The following is a 14965-nucleotide window of genomic DNA, read 5'->3' as shown; positions in this document are numbered from 1 at the left end:
TCATATATGTATTTATTCAAAACTAAAAGAAAAAACCCCAAAAACCAACATGTACAATTGTAAATTTAAGTTTGAAATATTGGGTATTTACTATATGATAACTATGATTTTAACCATGTGAATATCGGACGATTTCAGATAGCAATTTTAATCATCTTACTAACAATCAAATTGACAAATTATTATTTAATACTTAACTTATATAGGTTAAATGATATAACCTACCAATGAATAAATTTAATTACCACAAGAAACCGGTCATCTAAATATAGATAGGAGGTAGAAATCAGTGACACTATACGATTACTTGAGGTCAAAGAACAGGTCAAGTTGAATCATTTTTCAAGGCACATTCTTTGTATACGTAGTATTAGTACAATGTCTAGAAAGGAGGAGAGGAACTTATTTGCTTATGGTAACTTTATATTATTAGTATACTGTTAAGTTGTTAAGTGTTACTGATTCGTATGTGTTTCTTTTTTTTTCTAAAATTTGCATCTGATATATTATGATAGTTTTTCTTTATTGGTAACTGATCTGAATTCAAAAGAATAGATTATTCTAAAAGTTGAACGGTCAGATTGTTCATACTATGGCTCTTTTGTTTTCTAATAAAATAATTACAGGTGATTTTGTTTCCCTATCCTAGCTCATATCGAATAGATAACCAAATAATTGTATTAACATAAATAATTGATCATGATTTTGTGTTTATCTCCAATGATAAAATGTGTATTCAGAGACAATCGTAGTTTATCAATGTTCAAATATGAAAAATAAGATATCAATATACGAATCAAGATAAACAAGGAAGAAATCTTATGAACAATAAATAGAGCAAGAAAAAGTGTGTCAGCAGGTAAAGCAAATTTGATTGCGTTAATACTACATGGTAGGGAACAGGAAACGTTCAGTACAACTTTTGTAGTATCTTAAAATATGATACTACGACCATTTGCCTCTAACTGATACATATACAGACACGTTGCTTTGGTTAACAAATTGCGTCGGTGGTATTGACCGGTGAGCTGTGAGGTGTCCATTTCCTCAGGACTAGAAGGACCAGTGTTTTCATTTACAGCAAACCGTGTTTACGATATCCGTATAATGTGAATATGCATGATCGTAAGGTATTGATCGAGACAGATTCAAACGAATACTCGGTGTTGTACTGTTAACTCAAATAAAATAAAAACAATGTATTCATTTATTATAATTTATTGTAATTTATCTTACTATAAATATCTCGGTCAATGTATCGAGATTTATTTTGGTTATCCTGACGCATGGTTGCAACGACGTGGAATTTCACGGTATATCAAAAACATATTATTTACATAATAAATGGATTTGACAATTTCAAAAAGAATTCTAGAACGTTTTTTTTCGCTGATTTTAAGTGTTTTTGTATACATATTTTTCACTTTTTTAAGGAATTCATGTTTCAGTTTTTTAGACAATAAAAGAGATAAATGCATAATTTTTGTTCGATTGTCATTATATAGTTCAACGAGGAAAAGTTGTCTACAAAATGTTACCAAAATCTGTAACATGACGCTTTGATTTCGCTGCCACTTAACGTTGACTATGTCCTTTAGTACAATTTAAGAATTTATTATTAATTTATGACAAAAGAAATGATTTTAACTATTGTTAGTTTTTCTTTTGTGAACTGTGATGATCAATCTGTACTGGTGTGTATTTTTTCCTGATATCTTTGACTTTTGTTTTGTTGACGTGACGATAAAGATTTCAATGTACGGAATATAATATGTATAATTCTGACATTGGTCACGAACTTCTTTAAACCTGACTTTTACTGTACGTATTACTGTGTGTTTGTATTTTCTACATTGACTAGAGGTATAGGGAGATGGTTGAGATATCACAAAACATGTTTAACCCCGCCTTATATTTGCACCTGTCCCAAGTCAGGAGCCTCTGGCCTTTTTTCTGTAGTCTTGTATGTTTTTTTTTAATTTTTATTATTATATATTTTTGAATTAAGTATATCGTTATTTATCACTTAACTAGTACACATGCTGTCTCTTTGACACAATTCCAATTTCTATTCTCAATTTTGAAATGGGTATATTATCAAGTCAAGACTACTAAAACCTGTTTTTATATTATTATAGATTTGGTTTGAAATTTTCATGTATCTGTAGAAACATAATTGCAAACTGGAAATCACATCCTAAATTACGATGATGTTGTTTGTAGATTGGGACAATTAAGAAAAGATCCATGTTAAGATATTTATCCAGGGAACACATTTATTCTCATTTTTTTTTGTTTTTTTTTATAAAGTTTAACACCTAAGGATGTACACCTCTGAGAAGCTAAAACATTCTAGAATTAAACTTTTTTTCTTAACCTGATTTTTTGGGTTTATAAGACTGTAACAAAATAATTGGTGAAGAAAAAATCATATGGTGGTGAACTTCTTTTTGTGCTACGGCCCTTTGAAAACGCCCAATTTTGATGATTTTTCATTTTTAATCGATTTTTACCTATTTTTGAGCTATACTAAAAATCACAGTTCCACAATTAAACTTTTTTTCATACTTTCTATAAAGATGAAGGGGACCAATCTAAATAAATTTAACTTAAAAAAACTATAGGTAGGTGTAAATATAAGAAAGTTTTATCATATTTTGACGCTTTTTTGAGTAAAATTTACCATGCTTGTCAATTTTCTATTTTTGCGATTTTTCTCAATTTTAAGAAGAAAATGCATATTATTTCAATTTTTTTTGTTATAAATGATTTAAAAATACATATCTAAAAATTTGAAAAGACCTTAATGATATGGGATGTACATAATTCTTGTAAAATCATTTTTTGTATCCCTAACCCATTTTCTCAAAATTTGGCTAGAAATACTGACTTGATTGGTCGTAAATTTGAAAACTGGATTACTCAAAAACCATTCATTGTAAATACACATTTTTTTCACAGAATTATGTTTTATTATAATATTTTAAAAATTCATTGAAATTTTCAACTTGTATCACATGTTTTGTAAATAATTCAAGAACGAGATTTCAACGAGACTGAACGAGACTGAAAAGTCAGAAGAATACATCCTTAAGGTGTCTTCCTCCATTTTGGATTTGGAAATACCAGAAAACAAGGTCTAGATCTTTAACAAAATGTGCAAAGTTTTAGAGTAGTAGGTAATTCATGTGTAAGAACTTCCACTTCGATATAGAAAATAACATGTGTTATATTATTTATGGTTGTATTTGACAAAAAAATAACTAGTCACATATTCAAAGGGTTGAATAGAGTTCTACACTATTACTTCTGAAACCGAGTGCGTTCAGTTATTCCGTTTTGGGTTACCCTGTAGAAAGCAGATGCCTTGGATTTTGTTTCAATAAATAACAAAAATTATATTTTAATTTTGTATAAAATTGAGAAAGGAAATGTGGAATGTGTCATAGCGACAACAACCCGACCATAGACCAGACAACAGCCGAAGGCCACCAGTGTGTCTTCAATGTAGCGAGAACCTCCCGCAGCCGTAGGCGTCCTTCAGCTAGCCCCTTAAAAATATGAATACTAGTACAGTGATAATGGACGTCATACTAAACTCCGAATTATACACAAGGAATTAAAATTAAAAATCATACAAGACTAGCAAAGGCCAGAGGCTCCTGACTTGGGACAGGCGCAAAATTGCGAATAACTTTTTTGATGAATAAAATCATTTTGACACTAATCTCATTGATACTAGATTTTCCAGGCATACCTTTAAAAAAACAAATAATTAAAATTTAACCTCTTTTTGCTGCATCAATATTAAATATGCTATTCTTTGTATCTGTTTCTTGGCCAAGAAAATTACTTTTTTAAAGTTTACCTAACAACTGCTTTGATCAACTTCTAGAAAATAATTATGTACTGAACCGTGCTTGGTCGTCTTGTACTTGCAGTCAGGTGAGAGTATTTGCTTCATGTTGAGTTTTCAATTTAACCTGAAGAGGATGATCATCTATAAAGCTCTATTCTTTTGATTATAATATTGCGCGAAGTTAGCTCTATTCTTTTGATTATGATATTGCGTGAAGTTAGCTCTTTTCCATTAATCATATATGTATTTATTCAAAACTAAAAGAAAAAAAACCCAAAAACCAACATGTACAATTGTAAATTTAAGTTTGAAATATTGGGTATTTACTATATGATAATTTAGATTAAGGTAATTTAAGACGTGTCACGGTACTTGTCTATCCCAAATTCATGTATTTGTTTTTGATGTTATATATGTTATATTTGTTATTCTCGTGGGATTTGATCTATGTGTGTTACATTTTAGTGTTATTTCGTTGTTCTCCTCTTATATTTAATGCGTTTCCCTCGGTTTTAGTTTGTTACCCCGATTTTGTTTTTTGTCCATGGATTTATGAGTTTTGAACAGCGGTATACAACTGTTGCCTTTATTTACGATAGAATGTGTTAGGAATTTACCTATTTTATAATGTAGCAAGAAAACGGGTCCGGCGACCCGATTGTTTCTTTTTCTTAACTGAACACATACTTTTAAAGCCATCTTCTCATATGTTTTCTCAAAATTCTATGGTGTAGATTACGCTTTTTTGCAGAAAATTGGGTTTTCCATGCATAATCTATACAAAATTTGTCAATTTTGAACACCGTGTAGTGTGAAAATAAGCCCGGTGACCCATTTTTTTTTATCTTTTTTTTAAAAAGCATGATATAAACTACATTTTGGCAAATTATTAAAAAAATTCTATGGATTATAATTTTATACACTTATGAACACTGATGGTGCAACATGCTGTCGATACTAATATTTAGCACAATTTCATGCTTTTCTCATACTATTGACGTCTTAACACTAAATCACTTGAATGTGTGCTGATTGATATTTTGGTCTTGGTTAACATGATTTATTTGTAAGTGGTAGGTTCTCTGTTCATGAAACATTAAATTATTATCAAACTAAGGTCCCCAACTCCCTAACCAAAGCTAAGCTAAGACGAACTTGTCTATTCTATTTAGACATTTTTGTCAATAGCTCCTAGCATTGCTTTATATCAAAATATCCCTGACTAAAACGTATAGGGCTGAGCGTGCCTGATAAATGTAAATCAAGAAAAGCACCTTGGAAGCACAACATTTTAAAGTGTTCATTTTATTTAAAACATTGATCTTTTATGCAGGTTACTTATCAGGTTGGAAATTATTGAATCGAATATTTAAAAAAAAGTGTTAAGAACTAATATCAATTACCCGAGCGTATCACAAGCCCAGTAGTCAGCACTTCGGTGTTGACATAAATATCAATTATGTGGTCATTTTTATAAATTTTCTGTAACAAAACTTTGAATTTTTTAAAAATCTCAGGATTTTCGTATCCCAGGAATAGATTACCTTAGCCGTATTTGGCACAACTTTTTGGAATTTTAGGTCCTCAATGCTCTTCAACTTTGTACTTTTTTGGCTTTACAACTATTTTGATCTGAGCGTCACTGATGAGTATATGTAGACGAAACGCGCGTCTGGCGTATTAAATTATAATCCTGGTACCTTTGATAACTATTTACACCACTGGGACGATGCCACTGCTGGTGGATGTTTCGTCCCCGAGGGTATCACCAGCCCAGTAGTCAGCACTTCGGGGTTGACATGACTATCAATTATGTGGTCATTTTTATAAATTTCCTGTTACAAAACTTTGAATTTTTCAAAAAACTAAGGATTTTCTTATCCCAGGAATAGATTACCTAGCCGTATTTGGCACATCTTTTTGGAATTTTGGGTCCTCAATGCTCTTTAACTTTGTACTTGTTTGGCTTTACAACTATTTTGATCTGAGCGTCACTGATAAGTCTTATGTAGATGAAATGCGCGTCTGGCGTATTAAATTATAATTCTGGTACCTTTGATAACTATTGCAGGACCAATAACAGCAAAAGATGAAATTATTAACGTCGCCTTACCAGGTGGCAAAGTTTCTGAGTATCTCCTCACAGATGAATATGAGACCAGGGTAATTGATAGAAAATTTGGATATTATCCTGATCCGAGGGTCTTAATACCTCAAACTCAAAACATGGACGTTTATGATGATGATATCTTTGTATGCGCATACCCCAAATGTGGTAAGTATGATTTAATTCTGTAAATTCAAAGCTGTCCATTGCTTTGCATATTTATGACAGCAAGGCCAAATACAATGATGGATTGTCGTTTAATACTTTATGTCCTATTTAATATTAAAGATTTTGTAAAAATACATAAATTAATGTATGTAAAGAGGTGTAAAATTAGTTATAAGGAAAATACCGAAATGCAATGAAAATTAGAAAAAGGAAAGTCGATAAAACTGACAAAACCAAACGCTCAACTATATCAGCAAACTGAACAACGATTTAAAAACAACTTTACAACAATTTGACATAATAGGTAATAATATTAAATAAAGGCAACAGTAGTATACCGCTGTTCAAAACTCATAAATCCATGGACAAAAAACAAAATCGGGGTAACAAACTAAAACCGAGGGAAACGCATTAAATATAAGTGGAGAACAACGACACAACACTAAAATGTAACACACACAGAAACGGACAAAGCATCAGACAAAATCCCACGAGAATAACAAATATAACATCAAAACCAAATACATGAATTTGGGATAGACAAGTACCGTGACACGTCTTATCGCAATGTGAAATTACACTAAAAAATAAGAGACAACAAACGACGCAACGTTAAAATGTAACACACACAGAAACGAACAATACTATAACAATGGCCATATTCCTGACTTGGTACAGGACATTTTTAAAGGAAAAAATGGTGGGTAAAATAAATATGAATAAAGTAATCAACATTGTGTTAAAACTTAATCCCTCTGAAACAAAGCAAAGCAAAATGGCATATGAATATGAATAAGGCACATACGCATTGGGGGAATGCATACATACAGAGCGACCCCAAGATGACATAGCCTAAAATGGATAAAACAGTAAAGGGTAACCCCGAAGGAATCTCGTGTATTCATGACTGAGCTAGACTATCTTCGTTCAAAGGCTCTTTGGTTATGTGCATGAGTTTTCCACCTCAACAGTCAATAGGCATACATGGTCCATACATATACAATCCAACTGTAGTTTATATCCATTAGAAATGAATACAAAATCCATCGTTATCAAAAGAAAAGATTCACATTTTTCTCCGTTGTAACAAACCTATTCACTTTCAAATTTACGTTGTAGATCCAATGTATATAAAATAATCTTTGTAAAAGCTTTTGACTGATTTACTATTCTAGAAAATTATCATTTATGATATTGAAAGCCATTGAAAATTTCATAAATTTCATATACCATTGAACTGTTTGCAATGTTATAGACTAAGTATATTTTAGGAACCCATTGGGTGTGGGAAATGTGCCAGATGTTGGTAAAAGGCGAAGCTGAATACCACCAGAAGGCTAAGGAATCTTGTATGATGGAATTTCATCTCCCAGAAGATTACAAGGACTTACAGAGACCCAGAATATTCAATACGCATTTTACACCAAGATGTTTACCAAAGAAAATCCGTGATAAAAATTGTAAAATGATCTTAATTCTACGTAATCCGAAAGACATATTTACTTCACTTTACCATCATATACTTGTGACGAAATCAATGGATCAAAATTTTGATTTTTCCCAATTCCTGCAATACACATTTGAAAATAGTAAGTATAAAGTCATTTTATATAGAAATATATTTTAGCCATAGCTTGTGAAAATCAAGCATGAAATAACAGCAATCAAAATCTGAATGTATCGTAACATTGCCATATAACCGGAAGGTTTAGCTAGCTATAAAATAGGTTCAACCCTCCATTGTCTCTAAAAATGTCCTGTACCAAGTCAAGAATACTGCAGTTGTAATCAAATAGTCCGTTTTTAGGTATCCTGAAGTTTGTTTTTGTTGCAGTTCAATATTTCTGTTTTTGTTTTGTTTTTCCTCTTATAGTGGATGTGTTTCCCTCGGTTTTAGTTGGTAACAAGCATTTCTGCTTGCTTTATCGATCCATGAATTCTTGAACAGCGGTTATACTACTGTTGCCTATATTTATTATCGTTTCAGAAAAAAACCATTACATTGCGAGAAAACGATGAGAAATAATATCGTTATTAGTCTCAACATTATAAATAATTATCCAAAAAGCAATGGGGGATCCGCAGCGAGTGAATACAGACGTTTTTTCCCAAATGAACAATAATCTATTACAGTGGAATAGCTATTTCATTTCAACGGTCCCTCGATTAATTCAATCAAAAGTTACTGAAATATAATGGCTCCTCCCCTTTCTGAAAAAAACTATGATGAAGTTGCTATGTATGTTCAACTGCAGTCATTGGTTATTGAATTATAAAGTTTACAATAAATTGAAATAATTCCTTTAATTACTTCAACTTCATTCGATATGTATCTTCGCGTTTGCGCTTTAATCAACCAATACCAATCCATCTTGACCTACAGTTATATATCTCTAGTGATTATATAATGAACTATCTTTCCAACAAAAAAAAAATAATAACCAATTCCCACCCTCGCACGGTTTGAAGTCTTGATTTTCCTCGGAACAAATCAGCCTGAATCACTGTTTGACAGTACAACAGCCAAAATACGTAATTGAATAGCAGCTTAAGGTGGTACCCAACTCATTGGCTGAAATTAATTTGGCTTGTTTAATTTTCATCAAATTTTGACAAAGTATTTATTTTGACCCTTTGACGTATATATAAAAATTTCAAAATATTTCAACCAACCATTTTATCAGAAAATTTACACTGGTTACATAGCAGTTTGACAAACACTAATTTTGATCATTGAGTAGCTTTATATTCCCTTAACAATTCAACGAAATTTAAACGTTTAGATGATATTATAGAGTTCTCTCCCTGTAGTGTTAGGTACCACCTTAAACAACATATTAATACGTTTTTTGTAGATAAAAACAATTGAAAATTGATTACCATGTTGCGTCATACCGAATGTTACATAAGTTTCTGTCTTCATTTCAATTTGCAAATACATAATATATTGTTATATGGAAACAGTTCATTTAATCTTTTTCATTATAGAGAATCAATATGCGATCATTAAAAGTTTTGTGTCATCACAAATTTAAAGGAAAGAAAATTCAACAAAATGACAAGCTTTAAATAATTGTTAGACATAATTGTTTCAAAGTATAGTCAACACGGTAATCACGTTCTCTTTTCTTCGAATGTGATATCACAGAATTAGCTTTAATCTTTACTTTTCATTATCCTGTTTTGTAGGTCCTCAATGCCCTTCAACTTTATACTTGTTTGCTTTATCAACATTTTTTATCTCAGCGCCACTGATGAGTCTTATCATACTTATCAAACTATAAGCCTGGTACCTATTTACACCACTGAGTCGATGCCCCTTCTGGTAGACGTTTCGTCCCCAAGGGTATCACCAGCCCAGTAGTCAGCACTCCATTGTTGACATGAATATCAATGATATGATCCTTAGTTTACAAATTAACTGTTCAAGTATGAATTATTCGAAATTCTAAGGATTTTCTAATCCCAGGAATAGATTACCTTAGCCGAAGTTGGCATAATTGTTTGGAATTTCGGGTCCTCAATGCTGTTCAACTTTATATTTTTTTGGCTTTATAACTATTTTATTCTGAGGATCACTGATGAATCTAATGTTGACGAAACGCGCGTCTGGCGTATCAAATTTAATGGCTGGTGTCTTTGATAACCATTTATAACTTGTTTTTTCTTTTGTCTTTTGGTCGATTTTGGATTTTTGCAATGACGTCGTCAGCTTGTATTTGACTCATGATATTTCTCTGTGGTCTTCATTCTCACTTTTATCCTTCTGATTCTTGTTATATTTCTTTATGACCAGATCGTGATGTTAGTTCAAATTGGTTCTTCTACAATAAGAGATGGTCAGAGTTTGTTTCATCTACAGATCAGCCTGTTCTAATACTAAACTACGAAGATCTAAAAACGGTAAGTTGTTAAAGATTTCATAGTGTTAAAAATCTTTCAAATAATAGCATCAAATAGAAATTTGTCAAAACTATACAAACTTATTTATCATGTCAATTCTAAAGAACAATATCCATACTTTCCTGCTTTAAAGTCAGTAAAGTGGCTTGGTCTTTTGCATAGACAATTTTTCTTTCATATGAATTTGAATTTAATTTAGCATAAAGTAAATGTGAATCATTAACAAACAAACATTTACCTTAGTAAAAATTTGAAATGTTATTGGTCTCTCACAACTATGAGTTTTCAATCAAACATATGAAATCTTAGGAGCTTCTTTCGATACTTTTTTTCTAGAACCAAGGAGGTTTTGATATCTTAGTTGGCTTACATGTATTAGTGAAGAACATTTAGTTTTGTTTTCGAATAATATGTCGTCATTTTTAATTTACTGCTATCATGTTTGTAACAAATAAAAACAATACTTTGTAATTTCAAGCGTTCAAAACCCTATTCTGGATAACGAAGAACGATCAAAGCCAATCATTAGAAACCCAAGGATGTTCATTGTATAAGAACAGAATAAGACTTGCTGGCTGTGTTTTTTTTCTATGGTCAGATTTACTTTTATAATATATTGTCTAAATAGTTTAACCTTAATGACTGAATAGTTTATGATATCATGCAGGACAAATTCCTTGAGAGGTCACATACACATTCGGTTTTGTTAAAGATTTCTAACTAGTGACGGGCTCATTCAAATGCGGGTGGGTAGATTTGATTTATATTGTATATTGAAGTTCGTTATGAAATGTTTTTCTTTGTCGAGTTAATAACTCCGGTATTAGCCCCAAAAACTAGTCAAAATGAAAGGCTGTAACAATTAGTTCCCATGATCTAAATATGAAATGCTTAACTATTGTATTAACTATAAAATGTACCAGAAAAACTAGATATATTGTATAATGGCATTTTCAGAACCTTATCGAATGTTTATCAGAGATTGGACAGTTCATTGGTTACCCAAGGGATCTAGAGTTATTAAAAGAAATAGAGGATAAATGTACCGTAAGCAAAATGCGAGAAGTAGAAAAAAGACGAGATAGTGGAACAGAGGTATCGACTGGTGAAAGGATTTCTAATCTATATAGAAAAGGTACATTCAATATTATTATGGATTGTGCAAATAAATCGATGTCTTTTGACACGAGGTTCTTGTGTATTCAGTTTGAAACTTCTGACTTCTGACTTTCTGTACTTTTGATTTATTTGCCAACCTTGCAACCTTCTGATTTTTTTTTAATTGTTAGATTTATAGGATTGTTAATGTTGAATCAAATTCCCATTTATAATTCTGTAGTTAACAAACCTATTTCCTACGAAAGTTTCTGTACAATATCAAAAATGTTGCAATATTATTTTTTATACCGGAACCTCAAAATAATCAAAAATATGGTTAACCAGGAGTTCAGTATAACTTCAAGAAGTCTTTTTTTCTGGATTCATTCCTGCATATATTTGATGACATTACATGCAATGGCCCAAAACTTCAACAGTAGAAGGCCTATATAGCCGATAAAGAATCTATACCACGGCAAATACTTATTGCTTATAGAAAACTTGTAAAATGATTTTAATACTTCAAGTAAATCTAGAAGTTTCCGTTATGCAGGTATTCATATATTTATAAGAATGCAAATAACATTCATGTAAGTCATCACAAACTAGACAAACAGCTACGCATACAACAAAGAAATAAGTTAATGAATAGACAGACGTATAATGTATACATCAAAAGAATAAACGTTGACTGAAATGAAATCATAGAATTTTTATCGCTAAACTTATACCAGCTATTGAGCCATCTCTGGTCGTGTGAGTCAGTCTCTCTAGCTTTGTATGTCATGAATAGGGAAATTTCTTGTATTTTGGTCGTTCTTTGTTTTGCATGATGAGGGAACTTTCTTGTATTTTGGTGGTTCTTTGTTTGTCATGATGAGGGAACTTTCTTGTATTTTGGTCGTTTGTCATACCGTTGTTAGTGTGTTGAGTGTTTCTTGTCTTTCGCTTCCTAATCACTTCGAGAACAATGCTTTATGACATTTAAAAGTTGAACTGAAGCATTTTTATTTCAAGTGGTGTGATTTCAGTAATTATAGAAATTGTGTTGTTAAAGTGATTGTTTGATTTTAATGATTGTTTTTTTTTTTTTTTATGTTTTATTATCGATAGAAGAGGGATGAAATATACCAGAGGGACGGTCAAACTCATAAATCGAAAATAAACTGACAACGCCATAACTAAAAATGAGAAAGACAAATTCCCAGACCAAGTTATCATCGATTTATCTATGAGTATCAATCTTAAAGGCGTCTTCGATCCTTTGATTTGTGAATGAAAATCAAACTGTTTAATGAAAAATTTCTATGTACGTTGTTTTTTTTCCCAACAATGTTGGCCTCGATCATTACTGAAGAGACATACGATGTTAAAATGTGCATCCAATGCAGGTATTGATACTGTTTATGTTACTGTATACACATCCTGCCAGTTAAGTATAAACATTATATAATATCGAGTTGTATTGGTTTTTGCAGGGGTGATCGGAGACTGGAAAAACCACTTTACAGTTGCTGATAATGAAAGGTTTGATGCATTCCTGAAGGAAAACATGGAGGAAAAACACTCTTTACAAACTTTTAAACAAAAGTAAACGTTTTTACTTATGCATGTAATAACTATGTATCGTCAGTGTTTTTTTATCAAGCAAATATGGAAAACAATGTTGTAACTGTTAAGAAGTCGTTTTCTGGAGTCAATATGAGAAAAATATTTTACCTAAGTTTCTTTAGTTAATAGTATGCTGTTTTACGAATAAATGCGTTCTCTTAAATTTGGTGATGACATGTGCAAAGACATATTTATTGTCAAGACAGCATATAATTCATGACAGTTTGCAGCTTGGTATTTATTGGCCCACCTTGAATGTTAAATGTTATATATCATTTATCATTGATTGATATCACTGTAAGAATAATTCAAACCTCTACATGCCTTTACATGCCCTTCCGAAAATTTGTTATTAAAATATGTGGATTTTGATTGAAGTTGTAAGTCAAGAAAAATAAGTCTGTGTTTTAGATAGTGTAGCAAAGTGTATGGATTTATGAGTTTTGAACAACGGTATACTGCTGTTGCCTTTATTTGTAATTGTATTTTCTATTTCTGTGTGTTGGAGGTGTATGACAAGTAATGTTCAATAAAAACATTTTGTCGATTGACATTTGTGAATTTTACACGATCAACTTCACATTTAACAAAAAAGAGTTCCCTATTTATAGAATAGTATTCCGATAAATCTTTGTGTAAATCTATCTGTTGTAATAATAAAAACTCCCTTTTGACATGTAGAAAGCTGACCAGTTCGTTGAATGTTTGGTTGATAATATCCTTGTCCGTTTAAAATTAAAATAAAATCATGCATACTTTATAAAGATAATTGGATTATATCTGCCTCTTGCATTAAAATTCCCCACAGTTACTAAATTAGAACTGGACAATGTCGTGCTTTTATAAATCTCAACAAAAGGAGACTACACAATTCATCCCTTTTACATTTCACAAGTAAATTACTCTTTAGCATCTCTTCCGAGGAACACCAAATACCGGTAAATCAGAATAAAGGTCGGAATAATTTCATAAGATTAAATTCTTTAAACTGACACTCAGAAACAAAAGACCGTTTTCTAAAACAATATTGTAAGACCATGTTTTTTTCTTTTTTATTCACTAACTGGCATTATACATTTGATTATTAATTGCTTCTTTTTATTAAACTTTCGAAATCAAAAGTTGTGGCTGAAAAATGTTTCATTCCGCCACATGTGCATGTGTCTCTCCAATGTCAGGTACCTCGTCTGTTGTTTCCTTTCTCATGTTTTAATGTGTTTTTGATGAGGTTTAGTGAATCTCCCTTTGAAAGCATATTCATGTTTGTTTTATATTTACAGCTTATCTTAACGCGCGATCGAGATGATTTAGCGCTTTCGTATTGAAAAGACATTATGTCTGTAGTTGAAGACTGTAAGTTTGCCCCTAAATACATGTTTTCTTTAATGTTTATATTATTTGCTTGCTGTATCATTATCGTATAACCCACACAAGCTAATTTTAAAGTTGCATACGATTAGATATCAACTTTTAAAGAAGGACATTACTTGTTAGTCGATGTCTGCCCTTATTCATCTAGAACAGAACAATTCTAGTAAATAAAGAAACTTAAGGTAGCCTAGTAAGATCAACAATTAATATTTATTTGAATAAATAAAGGCAACAGTAGTATACCGCTGTTCAAAACTCATAAATCTATGGACAAAAAACAAAATCGGGGTAACAAACTAAAACTGAGGGAAACGCATTAAATATTAGAGGAGAACAACGACACAACATTAAAATGTAACACACACAGCAACGGACTAAGCATTAGACAAAATCCGATGAGAATAACCAATATAACATCAAAACCAAATACATGAATTTGGGATAGAAAAGTACTATGACACGTCTTATAGTAATGTGAATTCACACTCAAATATAGGAGAAAACAAACGACACAACGGAAACACAACGTAAAAATGTTACACACACAGAAACGAACTATGATATAACAATGGCCATTTAGTTACAAATGAAAAAGGCAAACAGACAAACAATAGTACACATGCCACCACACAGACATCTAAAGGATAAGTAACACGAACCCCATCAAAAACTAGGGGTGATCTCATGTGCTCTAGAAAGGTAAACAGATCCTACTCAACATGTGGCACCCGTCGTGTTGCTCATGTTATAACAGATCCAGTAAATAGTCTAATTCGGTAGGTCACATTCACTAAAGTCGCAAACATTTTCATAATATCAACTTCAAATCGATTCAATAAATTGTAGCG

At 31.5% G+C, this 14965-nt stretch overlaps 1 protein-coding gene across 1 annotated transcript; it reads left to right on the top strand.

Moving 5' to 3' along the window:
* Window positions 1–261: 261 nt before the first annotated feature.
* On the top strand, window positions 262–13297 carry LOC143073141 (sulfotransferase 1C2-like). Its single transcript, XM_076248474.1, has 6 exons — window positions 262–415; window positions 5931–6134; window positions 7406–7723; window positions 9931–10037; window positions 10995–11172; window positions 12614–13297. The coding sequence occupies exons 1-6, from the start codon at window positions 379–381 to the stop codon at window positions 12727–12729; spliced, it is 960 nt and encodes a 319-aa protein (XP_076104589.1). The 5' UTR covers window positions 262–378; the 3' UTR covers window positions 12730–13297.
* The last annotated feature ends 1668 nt before the right edge of the window (window positions 13298–14965 follow it).

This window comes from Mytilus galloprovincialis, chromosome 4, assembly GCF_965363235.1.
Source record: "Mytilus galloprovincialis chromosome 4, xbMytGall1.hap1.1, whole genome shotgun sequence".
Taxonomy (NCBI): domain Eukaryota; kingdom Metazoa; phylum Mollusca; class Bivalvia; order Mytilida; family Mytilidae; genus Mytilus; species Mytilus galloprovincialis.
The sequence above is the reverse complement of the archived record's forward strand: the minus strand, read 5'-3'. Positions and strand labels throughout refer to the sequence as shown.

Excerpts from the sequence above, each read along its gene's own strand:
- LOC143073141 (XM_076248474.1), top strand. The coding sequence starts at position 379 with ATGTCTAGAAAGGAGGAGAGGAACTTATTTGCTTATG. Across the intron at positions 10,038-10,994 it reads ACTACGAAGATCTAAAAACG|AACCTTATCGAATGTTTATC; the intron begins GTAAGTTGTTAA and ends TGGCATTTTCAG. Across the intron at positions 11,173-12,613 it reads TTCTAATCTATATAGAAAAG|GGGTGATCGGAGACTGGAAA; the intron begins GTACATTCAATA and ends TGGTTTTTGCAG.